The 14,918-nt window shown below is 50.1% G+C and overlaps 2 protein-coding genes across 4 annotated transcripts; one reads left to right on the top strand and one right to left on the bottom strand.

Annotated features, from left to right (window-relative positions):
• Positions 1–202: 202 nt before the first annotated feature.
• PRR3 (proline rich 3) lies at positions 203–6,309 on the bottom strand. 3 transcript variants are annotated; one of them, XM_038553435.1, is made up of 6 exons: positions 5,500–5,578; positions 4,707–4,769; positions 4,405–4,510; positions 2,620–2,802; positions 1,979–2,269; positions 203–1,516 (listed from the first exon to the last, which is right to left on the bottom strand). In XM_038553435.1, exons 4-6 carry the CDS (start codon positions 2,729–2,731, stop codon positions 1,410–1,412), a joined length of 510 nt encoding a protein of 169 aa, XP_038409363.1. In that variant the 5' UTR covers positions 2,732–2,802; positions 4,405–4,510; positions 4,707–4,769; positions 5,500–5,578; the 3' UTR covers positions 203–1,409. The 3 variants fall into 3 exon arrangements, with proteins under 3 accessions (XP_038409363.1, XP_038409361.1, XP_038409362.1); XM_038553433.1 differs by lacking the exon at positions 4,405–4,510 and having other exon boundaries at positions 5,500–6,309; XM_038553434.1 differs by lacking the exons at positions 2,620–2,802; positions 4,405–4,510 and having other exon boundaries at positions 5,500–5,691.
• Positions 5,974–14,494, top strand: GNL1 (G protein nucleolar 1 (putative)). The gene is made up of 12 exons (XM_038553418.1): positions 5,974–6,817; positions 7,222–7,387; positions 7,737–7,873; positions 8,024–8,175; positions 8,294–8,365; positions 9,418–9,625; positions 9,795–9,890; positions 10,309–10,503; positions 12,967–13,145; positions 13,223–13,385; positions 13,627–13,767; positions 14,140–14,494. The coding sequence occupies exons 1-12, from the start codon at positions 6,745–6,747 to the stop codon at positions 14,379–14,381; spliced, it is 1,824 nt and encodes a 607-aa protein (XP_038409346.1). The 5' UTR covers positions 5,974–6,744; the 3' UTR covers positions 14,382–14,494.
• Positions 14,495–14,918: the final 424 nt, after the last annotated feature.

Genomic DNA, 14,918 nt, shown 5'->3' with positions numbered 1-14,918 from the left:
GGCCTTTCCTTTCTCCTATAAAACCTTACCTGTGAATGTAATGCAGCCTGGTATATTTGATGCTTATAGATTAATGGGACCTCACTGGTTCCTTCAGACTGAAAGAAACGTAAGCTTTTTCCTATGAACAAATGGAAGAATAAAGTGACTCCAACCAAGAACAGCCTCATCTGCACCTCCAGAGATGACTGGAACACAGGGATTGAGGAAAATGCTTGTTTCCACTGCATTTATTACTAATATAAAAAATGTTAAAAAGAAAAAAAATTCATTCTCAGTTCTCCAACGGCTCTCATCCTTCCCTCTTGCCCACACAACTCCTGACCCATTTCCTCAGGGCCAGTGCAAAACCGAACCTGTTCACTGCCGTTTTCACAGAAAACAACCAGTGCCAGGGATGTAGGGAAGAAGGTTAGACGAGGGCAACAGTACCGTCCAGGTTCCACCCAAGGGTAGGCCAGGTGGAGATTCACAGAATTCAGACGAAAGGGCTGGTGGCCTCACAATGACGTACTCTAACTAAAGTGGGCTGGAGAGGAGATAGGATAGCCCGTAAGAGGCTTTAGAGGACATCTCATGGGCTTGGGTCAAACCCAAAAAAACCGACACCAGGAGAATAAGGAGACCAGGGAGGCAGTCTTGCAGAAAGTTTCACAATTCTCCCATGTTGGGAGGTGTGGAAAATCTAGAGGGCATCAAGAGCCTCACTCATTTTGGCAGAAAAACTTACTCTAGTGTTGGGAAGTCACAATGATGCCACGGACACTGAGAAAGGCTACGTACGAGGGGATGCACAGTTTCACAAAGCACAGTGATCACAGACGAGTGGTGGGGACCATGCTACTGACGCAGGATCTACAAAATCCAAAAGCAGGGAGAGTGGCCTTTCAGGGAATAACTCTGCACCAGTCATCCGTACTTGACCCCAGGTCAACCTGGTGAGTTTCACAGAGCAACTGGCAACTTTGGGGGTAGGGTTTGTCACATAAAAAGGACTTAAAACAAGCAGCTAGAAGAAGGGAATGGCAGGAAACTGCTCCAGGGCTCTTAGGAATCGAGGGCAGTGCCGAGGGCTGGGTGGACAGATAGATGCACAAGAAACAGCACCAAAGAGGTTTCCTGTTGAGCAGTCAATCGGCGAAGGGGAAGAGGATCCAGGAGGCAGTTGAAGAGAGCAATGGTGGGGTCCTGAAGGCGAGTCTCTGGAGGCTGAATCGGAAGAAAGCCCACACGCTGGGCACCAGTGATGAAACAAAACTCTGGACCCCAAATGGGGGAGGTGAGAGATGGGGGTGGGTGTCTGAGGGTGGTGGGTGGAACAGCCTCACAGTAGCCGTCACAGGGCCACAGGGAAATATATGGCCGCTAGGTCAGAGGGCTCCTTCCAGCCTGGATGGGAAGGCACAGTCTCACAGAGGAGGTCCATTGACGCCTGGGTGGTAGAAGGCACAGAGGTCCTCATATCGACAGTGGCCCTTTTTGGCAAAGTGTCGGCAGACGGGGCGGTTGGATTTGTCTGTGAACAAGTGAAAATTGAGCAGTTTAAAATGCAAGACAGAAAACAAATGTAACAAAAAGGAGAGAGAGGGCAGTCAAATTTTTCTACTCCCCACCATTTCCATACGTTTTAGAATGGTAGTAGTCCTCTTCCTGGGAGAAAAACACATTCAGGGCTATTCCTACTTCAAAAGGACAAAACAGCCTGGGTGGCTTAGCGGTTTAGCACCACCTTCAGCCCAGGGCGTGATCCTGGAGACCGGGGATCAAGTCCCACGTCACGCTCCCTGCATGGAGCCTGCTTCTCTCTCTGCCTGTGTCTCTGCCTCTCTCTGTGTCTCTCATGAATAAATAAATAAAATATTTAAAACAAACAAAAAAACAAAAACAGGACAAAGGACAGCCCAAAAGAGAAGAGTCACAGGCATTCTGGGAGTGATGGGTATTAAATATGTACAGGCATCAAAAAAAAGAACCTCACCTTCCATAACTTGGGGGCCATCCTTGGGTGGGCAGGTATTTTTGATAAGAGACCAACTTTTGAGCCTTCGGGGATTTCTCTGCTCTTTGTGAAAGCCTCCTCTGGAAGGACCCCCATGGCCTGGTCCAGGAAAAGGAGGTTCAGTATTGGCCCCCCACCAGCCACGACCATATGGGCCGCACCTGGGACCCAGGCCTCCCCGGATTGGGCCTCTGCCCCTGGGAGGAGGTGGGAGGCTCAGCAGTGGTGGAATCATTGGTCCCCTTGATCCTGGAGGACCTCTGTGAAGAGCTGGAGAGAAAGAAAGAGAAAGAAAGACATGGAAAGGTGATCAGTGGCCAGCTTAATCCTCATGAGGAAGCCCTGTGTTTTTGTTTACTTTTTTGAGGTACGGTATACATACAGAAAAATACACCAATTTTAAGTGTGCAACTTGATTACCATCAAAGTAAACACACCTGTGTTTTTAACCACCCGTGTGAAGGGATAGAGCCTTCTTAGCAATCAGAAGTCCTCCCCCCACTTGTGCCCCTCCTCCCCCACTATTCCATCCCCCCCCCCCAAAGTAACCACTATCCTGACTTCTAGCACCATAGGTTAGTTTTTGCCTGTTTTTGAACTTCGCATAAATGGAATCATACAGTCTGCATTCTTTTCTGTCTGGCTCCTTTCGCTCAACACCGTGTTTGTGAGATTCATCCAGGTTGCCTGTAGCAGGAGTTCGTTCATTTTCATTGCAGTGTAGTATCCCATTGCATGCACACACAACAACTTATTTATCCATTCTACTGATGGTGGACATGTGGGTGGATTCCAGTTTGGGGCTATAACGAAAAATGCTGCTATGAACATTTTTATACATGTCTTTGTTACACATATGTATGCATTTCTGTTGAGTATAAACCTAGTAAAAGTATTGTTGGGTCCTGGGGATATGTATGCTAAAGTTTAATGAAGTCCAACTCTTTTTCAAAGTGGATGTACCAATTTAAGTTCCCACTGGCAATTGTTCCACAGCCTTGACAACACTTAGTATTGTCAATTTTTTTTTCATTTTTGCCATTCTGGGGAGTGTTGTTGTTGTTTTTTAATTGTGGTGGAACATGTAAAATTTGCTGTCTTTTTTTGTTTTTAGAGTAATCTCTATGCCCAATACGGGACTCCATCTCACAACCCTGAGATCAAGAGTCACATGGTCTATGGACTAAGCACACCAGGCACCTAAGATTTGCCATGTTTCAGTAGTGTTAAGTAAATTCTCATTGTTGTGAAACAGATTTTTAGAACTTTTCCATCTTACAAAACTGAAACTCTATAGCTACTAAACAACTCTCCACTCAGCTCCTAGTAACTACCATTCTGTTTCTATGAATTTGACTACTTTAGATACCTCACAAGTAGAATCATACATTTGTCTTTTTTGTGACTGGCCTGTTTCATTTAGCCAGATGGCCTACAGGTTCTACCATGTTGTAGTATGTGACAGGATTCCCTTCCTCTTGGGGGCTGAATAATATTCCATTGTATGAATATACAGAATTTTATTCATCTGTCAATGGACATTTGGGATGCTTCCAGCTCTTGGCTCTTGTAAATAGTGCTGCTATGAATATGCATGTGCAAATATCTCTTCAAGACCCAGCTTTCCATTTTTTTGGATATATACCCAGAAGTGGGAATGCTGGATCATGTGGTAGTCCTATTTCAAATTTTTTTTTTTGAGGAAACTCCAGTGTTTTCCATAGAAATGTACCATTTTACAATCTCACCAACAGTGCACAAGCATCTTAACTTTGAAGTGTTATGTTTTTATCTTGAGATTATTTAACAACTAATGACATTGAGTTCTTGTTCACATGTTCTTGGTCACTTAGATCTCAGTTTTTGAGAGACAATTGTTCTGGTCCGTTGTCCATTTTTCTAACAAGCTGTCTAAAAGAGTTCTATATATATTCTAGATATGAGATCTTTATTGGTTGTGTTTATCGCAAATATCTGCTATTCTATTAATTTCTTAACGGTGTGACTTGATTAATAAAAGTTTAATGTAGTTCAGTTTATCCATCTTTCCTTTATGGTTAGTGTGTTTCTTGTCTAAGAACTCTTATCCCTTCTAAGACCATGAAAATATTTTTCTTTACCTTTAACACTTAGATCTACGGTTCACTCCGAGTTGATGTTTACATATGGTACGAATAGGTCAGATTTCATCTCCCCACATATCCAATTAACCAACATCATTTACTGAAACGACCACTATTTCAGCTCCATCTTCATCATAAATGACATATCTATGTATGTGTAGACCTGATACTGGACATTTTTTCAGGGCTATTTACTTATATGTTTGTTGTTGTGCCAATACCACACCATAATAACTACTATAGCCTTTCGAAAAATCATGATAGTCAAGTAAGTCCTCCTACCTCAAGACCGTATTTGCAGTCTCTTAGCCTGATCCTTTGCATGTCCACATAATAACATAGAATGTTTATTTCCATTATGGGGATCGTCACTGGGAATGCACTGAATCTATAGATCAATTTGATTATAAGTGACATTTTTGCAATATTGAGCTTTCCAACCTGTGAATATACAACATCTTTCTATCCATTTACGTACAGAATCCCTGATCTTTTGGTTTTAAGTTCTTACTGGGTTTTAGTCCCTCCCGCCGCCCCCCCTTCTCCAGGACCTAATCAAAGAATCAGAGCCCCCTTGTCCTCACCTGACTTGGGATCACCAGGCTTTCCATTGGCCATGGGGGGAGGGCCCAGAAGGCTAGGTGGTCCTAAGAGTAGACATAAAAATATAGTCACCAGAATGGACTCAGGTACTGGTAAAATCCTGTTGTTTTTCTACTACTCATTCCTTAATCCGATCAGTAATGGCAGATATATTCTCAGTAGCGTTACAAATTCTCAGCCCATCTGCCTGCTCTTTCCTTTGCAAAGCGTTTTTGAAGTTCGCAAAAAAAAAAAAAAAAAAAAAAAGGAGACTCAAGCAAGGAGGATACTACGGGAAGGGTATTTTACAGCTTTCTCTTTCCCTTACATAGTTGCCATTCAAAACGTCCCAGGTGATTCCAGAGGTAACCCAATCCCTCTCTTTAACTGTTGGCCAATCGGAATGATCCTCCGCACTCCCCGCCTCAGAGTAGTTTAGAGAAGGCTGCACTTCCACCTTCCTTGGGCCCAAGTCTGGTCACAAATTGTTATACTAAATCATTGCAATCTGCGATCTCTGTAGGGTCCCTCTCCCTTGCTGTTCTGCGGCTGCGCGCATGAGCTTTATATGCTACCCCCCCCCACCCCCGCCTTCTTCAGAAAGGTTACAGGAGGATGGAAGTTGAGGGATCAAGGAAGAGAACTCGCTCAGGGCTCCACAGGGGACAGCCTCCTAGCCCCGCCCCAGCGCCCCTTCTCCTTCGGTTAGAACCCCCTCCCCCGCACCTTTTCAGACCCTAACCCCTCAGCTAGACCAGCTGACAGGCATGTGCACAGCCCTCCCGGGCTCCTCACCGATGGGACTCCCATCCTCCTCGTCTCCAGTCTCCCCCCGCTCTGGCAGCTGGGGCTGTTGCGGAGGCGGCGGCTGCTGCTGATTCTGCTTCTTTCGTTTGGGCATCGTGGTTGCGGCAATGGCTGCAGCGGGATTTGGAGGGCAGTGAGGAAGGGGCACGCTGGGATTCTGTTTCCGCTTCCGGGGAGTGGAAGGAGAGGCTGAGACTCCCGCCCTTTCACTTCCGGAAGGCTCCGGGGAGCTTTTGTGCGGCTCATTCTTGAGGTCTCCGTCGGTCTCTGCCAGGCACAGAGACAGTCTCAAGCCTTTTTGCTGCGTTCCTATAAATGCTTAAAAAAAATTCCTCTCTTCTCCGCTCGCTGAAAAAAAAAAAACAAACCCACAACCGGCTCCTCATAGTATGCCATAGAGTTGATAGGCTCTCGGGCCAGAAAGCCTGAGAACGCTGTCGCACCTTAAGATCGCCACATCCGGTCCCGGTTACCATGGTAGCAGCGGCAGGCACAACTTCGCACCCTCTGACCTCTCTCCAAAAGTCCTTGTCCCACCTGGGTTTCCTTCCTCGCCCGCGCTTGCCTTTATGATCTGTAAAGCTGCTCATCATCGCTCCCACAAGGAATTTGGGCCCCAGCAAGGTGGCGCCCAGAACTCTTCAGACCGCTACCCGCCCCTCAAGACGTCTGGCACTGCCCTCAGTGTAGACCAGCAAGTCGACTTCATTCCCCGGAGGCGCAGTCCAGTCTTTCCACTAAGGTCCAACCTTGTGGCGGGGTAAATTAGCTTCGGCGCGCCCACGCCCCTCTGTCCCAGATGGTAGACCCGCCCTCCGCGCCCCCGCCCCCTCCAGGTGAGTGATAGGTTCCCTCAGCGCGCAAGGTGATGACACACGCCCCCCCTCCTCCGAGAGCGACTTGGTAGCGTCCGTGACGAAGTTCGCTCGATCCTCCCACGCGCGCCTCCTTGCTCGCCGCCGCTGCGCCCTCTTGGTGCCAGTGAGTCTCACGTGCGGAGAGTCCGGCCCGCTGCGTCTTTTCGCCTCGCTCCAGAAGGAAGCGGCGGTGTTTCCTTCGCCTTCCACCCAGGCCGCAGGCGAACTCGGCCGGCCCGCCCGTGACGTCACCGCCTAGCCCCGCCCCCTCCTGGGTCCCAGGCCCCTGCGGCGGGGGTTGCCCGGGGGGGTGGGGGGGAGTCAGTTGAGGCGGCAGGATCTCGGTGGAGGGTGGGCCAGGTGACTGGTCCAGGCCATGCCGAGAAAGAAGCCCTTCAGCGTGAAGCAGAAGAAGAAGCAGTTGCAGGACAAGCGGGAGCGGAAGCGAGGTCAGTGCGGGCGCGAGGGGAGGGGGCGGAGCCCGACTCCCCACCCCGGGAAGGAGGGGTGTGCCCCCTGGGCCGGGCGGGGCGGGCGGGCCCGGCGGTGGCCGCGCGCCCACGCCCGCGGGGCCCAGTCGAGGGGCTTCTCTCAGCCCGGCCTCCCCCGAAGGAACGGAGGAGGACGGAGATTGGGGGCGGGGAATCCCTCCCGCTCGGACAGGGCGTCGTTCCCGCAGAACCCTGCAGAAGGAATGACTCCCCGACGCGCATCCTCTGGGGTCTTGGGAAGGATGGTGGGAGGACGGCCTCGAAAGGAATGGGGTGGTGGTGGGGAAGCCAGCTGGACCGGGGACGGGGTCTCGAGCTGCTTGGAGCCGGCCGGTATCGGCGTCACTGCCTCCTCCCCGCAGGGCTCCAAGATGGGCTGCGATCCAGCTCCAACAGCCGCAGCGGGAGCCGGGAGCGGCGGGAGGAGCAGACCGACACCTCGGACGGAGAGTCCATGACCCACCATATCCGCAGGCTCAACCAGCAGCCTTCCCAGGGGCTGGGCCCTCGGGGCTACGATGCGAACCGGTGAGAGCGGGCGGGGGCGGGAGCGCCGGCGCCGGCCGGGTGTTCCCCGCCCGCCTGGAGACAAGCGTGTTGGGGAGAAGGTGGCTGCTACCAGTGGGCGAGTGGGTCTGGGATGCCGCGGCTCCGAGGCAGCTGGGCCCACGGAACGGGCCACAGGCCTCCCTTCCGGAGGGGCTGCAGAGAGTTCTTGGCCCTCAGAAGGGCGAGGCTTGGGACAGACACTCGAGGGAGGGCCCGACAGAAAGGTGACTTGAACAACTCTGGAGAGAAAGCTCTGCGAAGATGTCTGCCCGGAGGGGGCTTTATGGGCACGGGATTGCAAGAGATGCTGCGGTCCCTGTCCCATTAGATACCGGCTGCATTTCGAGCGAGACAGCCGGGAGGAGGTGGAAAGGAGGAAGAGAGCAGCCCGAGAGCAAGTGCTACAGCCTGTCAGTGCTGAGCTGCTGGAACTGGATATCCGAGAGGTCTATCAGTTTGGCTCAGGTAAGAGCTCAACACCTGGATATTTGGGAGAGGCAGTGTGCTCCGGGAAGGAGCTGGGATGAGCTGTGACCAATGAGAGATCTGGGTGCCGCCACTGTTGAGCCCTGAAACCATTCTCAGACTTACTCGGGCTTTTTCTTAACCTTCCAGTCCTGGACTTTCCCCGTCGTCCTCCTTGGAGCTATGAGATGTCCAAAGAGCAGCTAATGAGCCAGGAGGAACGGAGCTTCCAGGAGTATCTTGGGAAGATTCATGGAGCTTACTCCTCTGAGAAACTCAGCTACTTTGAACATAATCTGGAGGTGAGAATGGAGTGGGGCCAGGAGTGGGGCATAGCAACCCCTTGGTCAAATTGTTCTGGGATCAGGCAGGAGACGGATTTGGGTCTTCGGTACTCTTCCACTGAACTTGTCTTTTCAGACGTGGAGGCAGTTGTGGCGCGTGTTGGAGATGTCTGACATTGTCTTGCTTATCACTGATATCCGACATCCAGTGAGTACTGGGGATGAGGGTGACAAGGGGTATGGAGGAGGAAGATTCTTCTGGGGTAAAGGCCAGAGGCAGAAGTTGAGAGATGGAAAGGTGTTTTTCCTTTTTAGTCATACCTATCTCATACTGACGTCTGTGATCAGGAACTCAGTCCTTTATTCATCAGTGTCACAGCTTGTCACTCCTGCTCTGGTTAACTGACTCTTTTACTTCCTTTGATAAAAATCTGTATATCTCATTTTCATTCCACCACAGCTAGACCGATAGGAAGTTCCAATGTGGAGTGCCACGGGATTCTGTGAAGGCAGCTGGGGGCTCTTCCCTGCCCTACCACAATAGTCACTATAGAGCGCAACCCGACCTGGAATGCTAGGACAGTGGTTAAGGCTCTGGGCTCAGCTACTGGACAACCTTTGTGTTAATTTGGCTATACCACTTCACTGCTGTCCTCCATTGGGAGACAGAGAGGTCTGTGGGGACATTTAGTTAGCGATAATCATGCTTCAGATAAACCTCATCGGCTATAATACTGCCACTGCACAGAGCTTGTGGGGACATTTAGGTTGTAAGTTCTTAACAGCATGTATACACATGCACTCTTGCGTGTACTCACAAACATGTGTTTGCTTGTGTGCACTCACACAGCCACACATAAGCATCACAAACATGCAGACATGTGCACGCTCATACATGCATGTGTATATGCATAGATGTGTGCATACAAAAACAGGTATTAAGTTTTATGCCAACTCCCACCCCATGCCTGACCCCAACCTTCATGCTAGTTTGCTAGGTACAACTATTTGCTTGTCTTGTTTTGGGCTCATTTTCATCCCTAATCAGGACCTGTAAGAAATCCCCCAGAGACAAATGCACAGGTATTGCTTACTGCTGCTTTATCTTCCTAGTTCAGTTTTGCTGATTTACTGTTTTGCCCCCAAATCTGCTACCACCAGAGTCTTGTCTCTGAGTCGTCCCTGGTGAGTGGGGAGCTGGAAGCAGAGAACTCTGGGTTGATCTCTCATTGCTCCCTCCTCTCACTAATCCTGCCCCAGGTTGTGAATTTCCCACCAGCACTTTATGAGTACGTGACTGGAGAACTTGGGTTGGCCTTGGTCTTGGTCCTGAACAAGGTGGATCTAGCCCCACCAGCTCTCGTGGTTGCCTGGAAGCATTATTTTCATCAACACTATCCTCAACTCCACATAGTCCTTTTTACCTCTTTCCCTCGGGACCCCCGCACCCCACAGGACCCTAGTAGCGGTGAGTAGGCAATGAGGAAGGCAGCATGGGAAGGGTGGGGTGACAAGGGACAACAGGGAGAACAGAGAGGCTTGTTGACAAAGGAGTCCCTGATCTCAGGCCTAAGGGTGGTGGGTGAGATGGGATGTATAAGCCCACATGCTGACACTTTTGTACTCTATACTCTCAGTGTTGAAGAAGAGTCGGAGGCGGGGGAGAGGATGGACTCGGGCCCTGGGGCCAGAGCAGTTGCTGAGAGCCTGTGAAGCCATCACTGCAGGGAAAGGTATATACCTCTTGGAGAGGAGCGGTGGGAGGATATGGGGGAGGACATGACTCCCAAGGCCTGGAGTCATTTTGCTTACCTTCCCTGAAGTCAGTCCCTTCTATTATGATTGTAGGCGAGCGACCAGGAGGAGGTATAGAAGAGGGAGCAGATTAACTTGGTGGAATCAAAGGTAGCAAGTAGGCAGGAGCCCCAGTGGTCTGTTGCCTTCAGTCTTCCTAGTATTTTTCCGAAACTCAAAAATTCACGTGATTTCTAGGTGGGGTCAAGTGAAGGCCGGGGAGAATCTGTCCTGTAGGTTGGCACTCTCCAACTCCAGAGGGTGCCAGTTACATTAGCTGTGCAGTGCATAGTCTGTGCAATCATCTGTGATGGCCCTGGGGAGAGAATCTTCATCATCTTATCCTTCCTTGAACAGTGGACTTAAGCAGCTGGCGGGAGAAGATTGCTCGAGATGTGGCTGGGGCCACCTGGGGAAATGGCTCTGGGGAGGAGGAGGAGGAAGAGGATGGGCCTGCAGTGCTGGTGGAACAGCAGACTGACTCAGCAATGGAGCCAACCGGCCCGACCCAGGAGCACTACAAAGACGGGGTGGTGACCATCGGCTGTGTGGGTAAGGATGCGGTGGCCCATGCATGGCAGTCTCTGAGGTACATAGTTTCACTATTTGGAAAAGGAGAGTGTTGGCAATAGTGGAAGGTTCCTGGCACCCTTGACTTAATTTCCACCTTTTCCTAGTTATTTACCCACCCTGAGTCTTAGTTATTTTGATTTTTAGAGTGAGGATGCTGATACCTAATTAGAAGAAAGGACGTAAGGAATGAAGACAATAGCACAGGGAGGGCCTAATAATACTTATCAAATAGTGTTATTAGTAATAATCATGATTGTTAAAATTGAAATTTACATGGTGCTTACCAGGTATTAGGCACCAGGCATCATTCTAAATGACATAAATCTTAACTGTTTCTTTGATGGTAATCAATCTGTAATAGAGGAACCGTTAAGTCCTAGCAGGAGCTTAGTTACCATCAGTATCTTCTGAGTCTTATCCTTATAAGTTTGTTGTCAAGAAGAATCTACCCTGAATTAAAAAGAGCCTTGTCTCTGCTCTTCGTGGGGAAGAAAGGAATGTAGAATTAGGGCCCAGGGCCCCTTTCCTTTGTGGGTGGGAGAGTTAAGAAGTGAAGTGGGCAAAAAAAAAAAAAAAAAAGGAGAAGAAGTGAAGTGGGCAAAGTTGTGTTATCTGAAGTGATAAGGGAACCAAATTAAGGTGAATACAGTAGTTAGTTGGGCTCCTGGGAAACATTCCTGACTTACCTTTCAGTCTTATTTTTGTCCTGGAAACAACCTACCTGACTGCTGACAAATGGCGCCCTTTCCAGTCCTTTCTTCCTGGTTCTCTCTTGCCAAGGTGGGAGGTAGGAGGTGTGGGAGGGGTGGAGATGGGGCATCCACTCTTTCAGGTCTCTGTAGTAACCTTTCTATGTTCAAAGTGATATAGGGAGAGCATTTTCTTTTAAAGATTTTATTTATTTATTCATAAGAGACAGAGAGGCAGACAGAGGGAGAAGCAGGCTCCATGGAGGGAGCCCGAGTCCCGATGGGACTCCAGGATCATGCCCTGGGGTGGAAGGCAGACAACCGCTGAGCCACTCAAGTGTCCCATAGGAGAACATTTTCTGTGGCACAGGCAGTCCTGAGTTTAGATATTGGCAAATATTTGTTATGTGCCAGGTGCTGTTTACAGGGGCAGGTTATGCTGCCATGAAAGTGGCAGAAAAGTCCCTATTCTCACAGAGTTTATTGCCTTGGAAGTAAACTAATTCATGAATTTGAAATCCTATTATTTAGGGGCAATGAAAGGGAGTAGAGAGTGACCCAGAGAGGAGGGTTCTCATGGGAAGCCCTCTCTGAGAAGAGCCTGGAATGTTGAGAGGAAGTTGCCGTTTGGAGATACGGGAAAAGGGCCTTCCAGGCCAAGGGATCGGTAAATGAGATCTCAATGTAGGAACAAACTTGGTGATTGTGGGACAAGCCAGAGTGTCAGAGCATTGGGAGATGGGAGCCATGGGCGGGGGGTAAGATTGAGGAGACGGACAGGACTTGGGAGTTCAAGGTCTGTGAAAGGGGGTGGCTGTAGAGCTGGGTCATGGTGTCTTGGTTGGTATAGAAAGGAAGTGAGGACATGAGTCCAGTATGGAGTAGTTGTCCTAACGAGAGGCAGGGTCAAAGAGTAATCAGAATCGAAGAACAGAAAAAGTGAGCTGGGATGTCACAGCAGAGAGTGGTGCTTGTGGTTGAGATTTTGGAGGTGTGAAGTGACAAGATCCAGAGTATGACCAAGGCAGTGGGTAGTTGAGGAAATAACCTTCGGAAGACGGATGCTGGCACTGGGAGGCCCAAGTGCTTAACAGGCCACCTGTGCGGATACTAAGGTCCCCCAGAGTGAGGGAGGTGTCATGAAGAGAATGTCAGTAAGCCCCAAGGGTTTCCAGTCTTCTCCCTGGAGAAGTTGCAATGATTGTGAGCTGCATGTCTACATATTGGGCATTTAATATACTGCAGGCACTGAACCACGCAATCCTATTTGTTTTTCATTTAATATGGACCACTCTGAGCTTGAAGGTATCTGCACTTGTGAAATGAGGAAACAGAGTCTCAGAACGTGAAGTAAATTGCCTTGAGGTTATAGAGTTGATAAGTGAAGGGGCCAGGATTCAATCATGGCAGCCCAGAGTCTGATTTGAAACTTGCAAGGTTATACTACTTCTGTAACATCTGTGCCTTACTTCCCTTTTTAATTTTTTTTTTCAATTTTTATTTATTTATGATAGTCACAGAGAGAGAGAGAGAGGCAGAGACACAGGCCGAGGGAGAAGCAGGCTCCGTGCACCGGGAGCCCGATGTGGGATTCGATCCCGGGTCTCCAGGATCGCGCCCCGGGCCAAAGGCAGGCGCCAAACCGCTGCGCCACCCAGGGATCCCTACTTCCCTTTTTATCAATAGCTATAGCACTGCATCCTGCCTCACAGAGTAGGGATCTGTCCGCTATTAAGTTTTTTGCCTTCCTTAGGTTTCCCTAATGTGGGCAAGTCCTCACTGATCAACGGGCTGGTGGGTAGAAAGGTTGTGAGTGTCTCCAGAACCCCCGGCCACACCCGATACTTTCAGACCTACTTTCTCACCCCCTCTGTGAAGCTCTGTGATTGCCCTGGACTCATATTCCCATCCCTTCTTCCCAGGCAGTTACAGGTATGAGGGCAGAGGGGGCAGGGAGGGAGAGAAGGCAGGAGGCCAGGAACAGACTGAGTATTCTTGTTTCCCCTCAGGTTCTGGCAGGGATCTACCCCATTGCCCAAATCCAGGAGCCGTACACCGCTGTGGGCTACCTGGCCTCTCGAATCCCTGTGCAGGTCCTGCTCCACCTGCGCCACCCAGAGGCCAAGGATCCCTCAGCAGAACACCCCTGGTGTGCCTGGGACATCTGTGAAGGTGGGCTCCGTGTGCCTGGCTTCTCCCCTTCCCTTTTACCCTGCCCTATCTCCTCTCCTCTCCAGAGGTTCTGCCATTGATGAAGTACCTGGCTACTCTTGCCTGGATTTCTGTCGTGGGGCCAGCAAGATCAGTGGCCTGGGATGTTCTGGAGAAAACTGGAAGGACTTTGTTACGGGAACAGAGTGGTGATGACAAGGCTTTAACGGTTTCCCTCCCCGCTATTCTTTTCTCTCTCCAGCCTGGGCAGAGAAGCGTGGTTATAAGACAGCTAAGGCAGCCCGGAACGATGTGTACAGAGCAGCCAATAGCCTCCTACGACTGGCACTGGATGGCCGCCTCAGCCTATGTTTTCATCCCCCGGGCTACAGTGAACAGAAAGGTCAGAGAGCCAGAGTTCTTATGCTATAATATGGGCAAAAGGGTGTGGGCTCTGTGGCCACACAGAATGAGGGTCAGACCTGGATCCTGTACCTGCCGCTTGCTCTGTGTTACTAAGCATCTCCGAGACAGTTTCCTGACCTGCAAAACCAGGATGATAGTTGCCCCCTGGCAAGGTGGTGGTAGAGAGTAGAGTTAACATATGCAGAACTTGTGTTCATTGCTTAGCACATAGGAGTTGGAATGAGTGAATGAATGCCAGCAGCTGCAAAACCGATGTTAGTGTTAGTTAGTCTTTGCCTCTTCTCATCTTTCTTTGGCTTTAGTTACTGCTTAAAACTCTTCTCCATTCTTTTCTTGTTTTGTTCCCCAGGCACTTGGGAGTCCCATCCAGAGACCACAGAGCTGGTGGTTTTGCAGGGCAGGGTGGGGCCAGCAGGTGACGAGGAGGAGGAAGAAGAAGAAGAGCTGAGCAGCTCCTGTGAGGAGGAGGGAGAGGAAGACCGGGATGCAGATGAGGAGGGGGAAGGGGATGAGGACACCCCAACTTCAGCTGCAGGAGCCAGCCTGGCTGCCCGAAACCCTTATGCCCTACTGGGTGAGGACGAGTGCTGAGTCCCTACCCTGTGCCACCTGCTCCACCCAGTATCTCTGCTTTTGGACTGACCTGGGGGTACCTCCCCTCTGCCGCCCCAATTGTGAATAAAGATTGTCTGCTTTGTAGCCCCTTCCCCGGATGGACTGAGGTGAGAACAGGTGAGAGCGGCTGCTTTAGGCCAACAGCTCTGGGAAGCTTTTCTCCTCTTTTCCCTTCTTGCCTTGTGCATTCTCTTTGGGAAGGAAGAGTTCTCTTAGGGGTTAATTCACTGGGTGCTAAGGCCCCAGAGTCCACTTTCTGCTCATTCTCCCACTCTGCACTTTATGAATCCCATTATCATCATGGAACATGGGGAGGGGAGGTCACTTCAGGCTTTGAGGCCTGGTCGAAATCTAGCCCTCATGCAGCTGGTGCCATTCCTTCTCTCTCAGATTTGAGCAGCAGCCTCATGTTGCCTCCTGCTGCTAGATCTGAGTCTACTAGCTCTTTGGAGCTTTTTGGAGTAGAAGTGGTAAGAGGTGTGATGAGCTATTGTCTCTGCATGAGCGTTTTAT

Source organism: Canis lupus, chromosome 12, assembly GCF_011100685.1.
Source record: "Canis lupus familiaris isolate Mischka breed German Shepherd chromosome 12, alternate assembly UU_Cfam_GSD_1.0, whole genome shotgun sequence".
Lineage (NCBI taxonomy): Eukaryota > Metazoa > Chordata > Mammalia > Carnivora > Canidae > Canis > Canis lupus.
This window is presented reverse-complemented; position numbering and strand designations above follow the sequence as displayed.

Coding starts and splice junctions, on each gene's coding strand:
- PRR3 (XM_038553433.1), bottom strand. CDS start 5,605: ATGCCCAAACGAAAGAAGCAGAATCAGCAGCAGCCGCCGCCTCCGCAA. Junction 4,770..5,499: donor GGAGGATGGGAGTCCCATCG/GTGAGGAGCCCG, acceptor GTCTACTCTTAG/GACCACCTAGCCTTCTGGGC. Junction 1,517..1,978: donor TGGCCCCCAAGTTATGGAAG/GTGAGGTTCTTT, acceptor ACTTGTTCACAG/ACAAATCCAACCGCCCCGTC.
- GNL1 (XM_038553418.1), top strand. CDS start 6,745: ATGCCGAGAAAGAAGCCCTTCAGCGTGAAGCAGAAGAAGAAGCAGTTG. Junction 7,874..8,023: donor GGTCTATCAGTTTGGCTCAG/GTAAGAGCTCAA, acceptor TTAACCTTCCAG/TCCTGGACTTTCCCCGTCGT. Junction 10,504..12,966: donor GGTGACCATCGGCTGTGTGG/GTAAGGATGCGG, acceptor TGCCTTCCTTAG/GTTTCCCTAATGTGGGCAAG.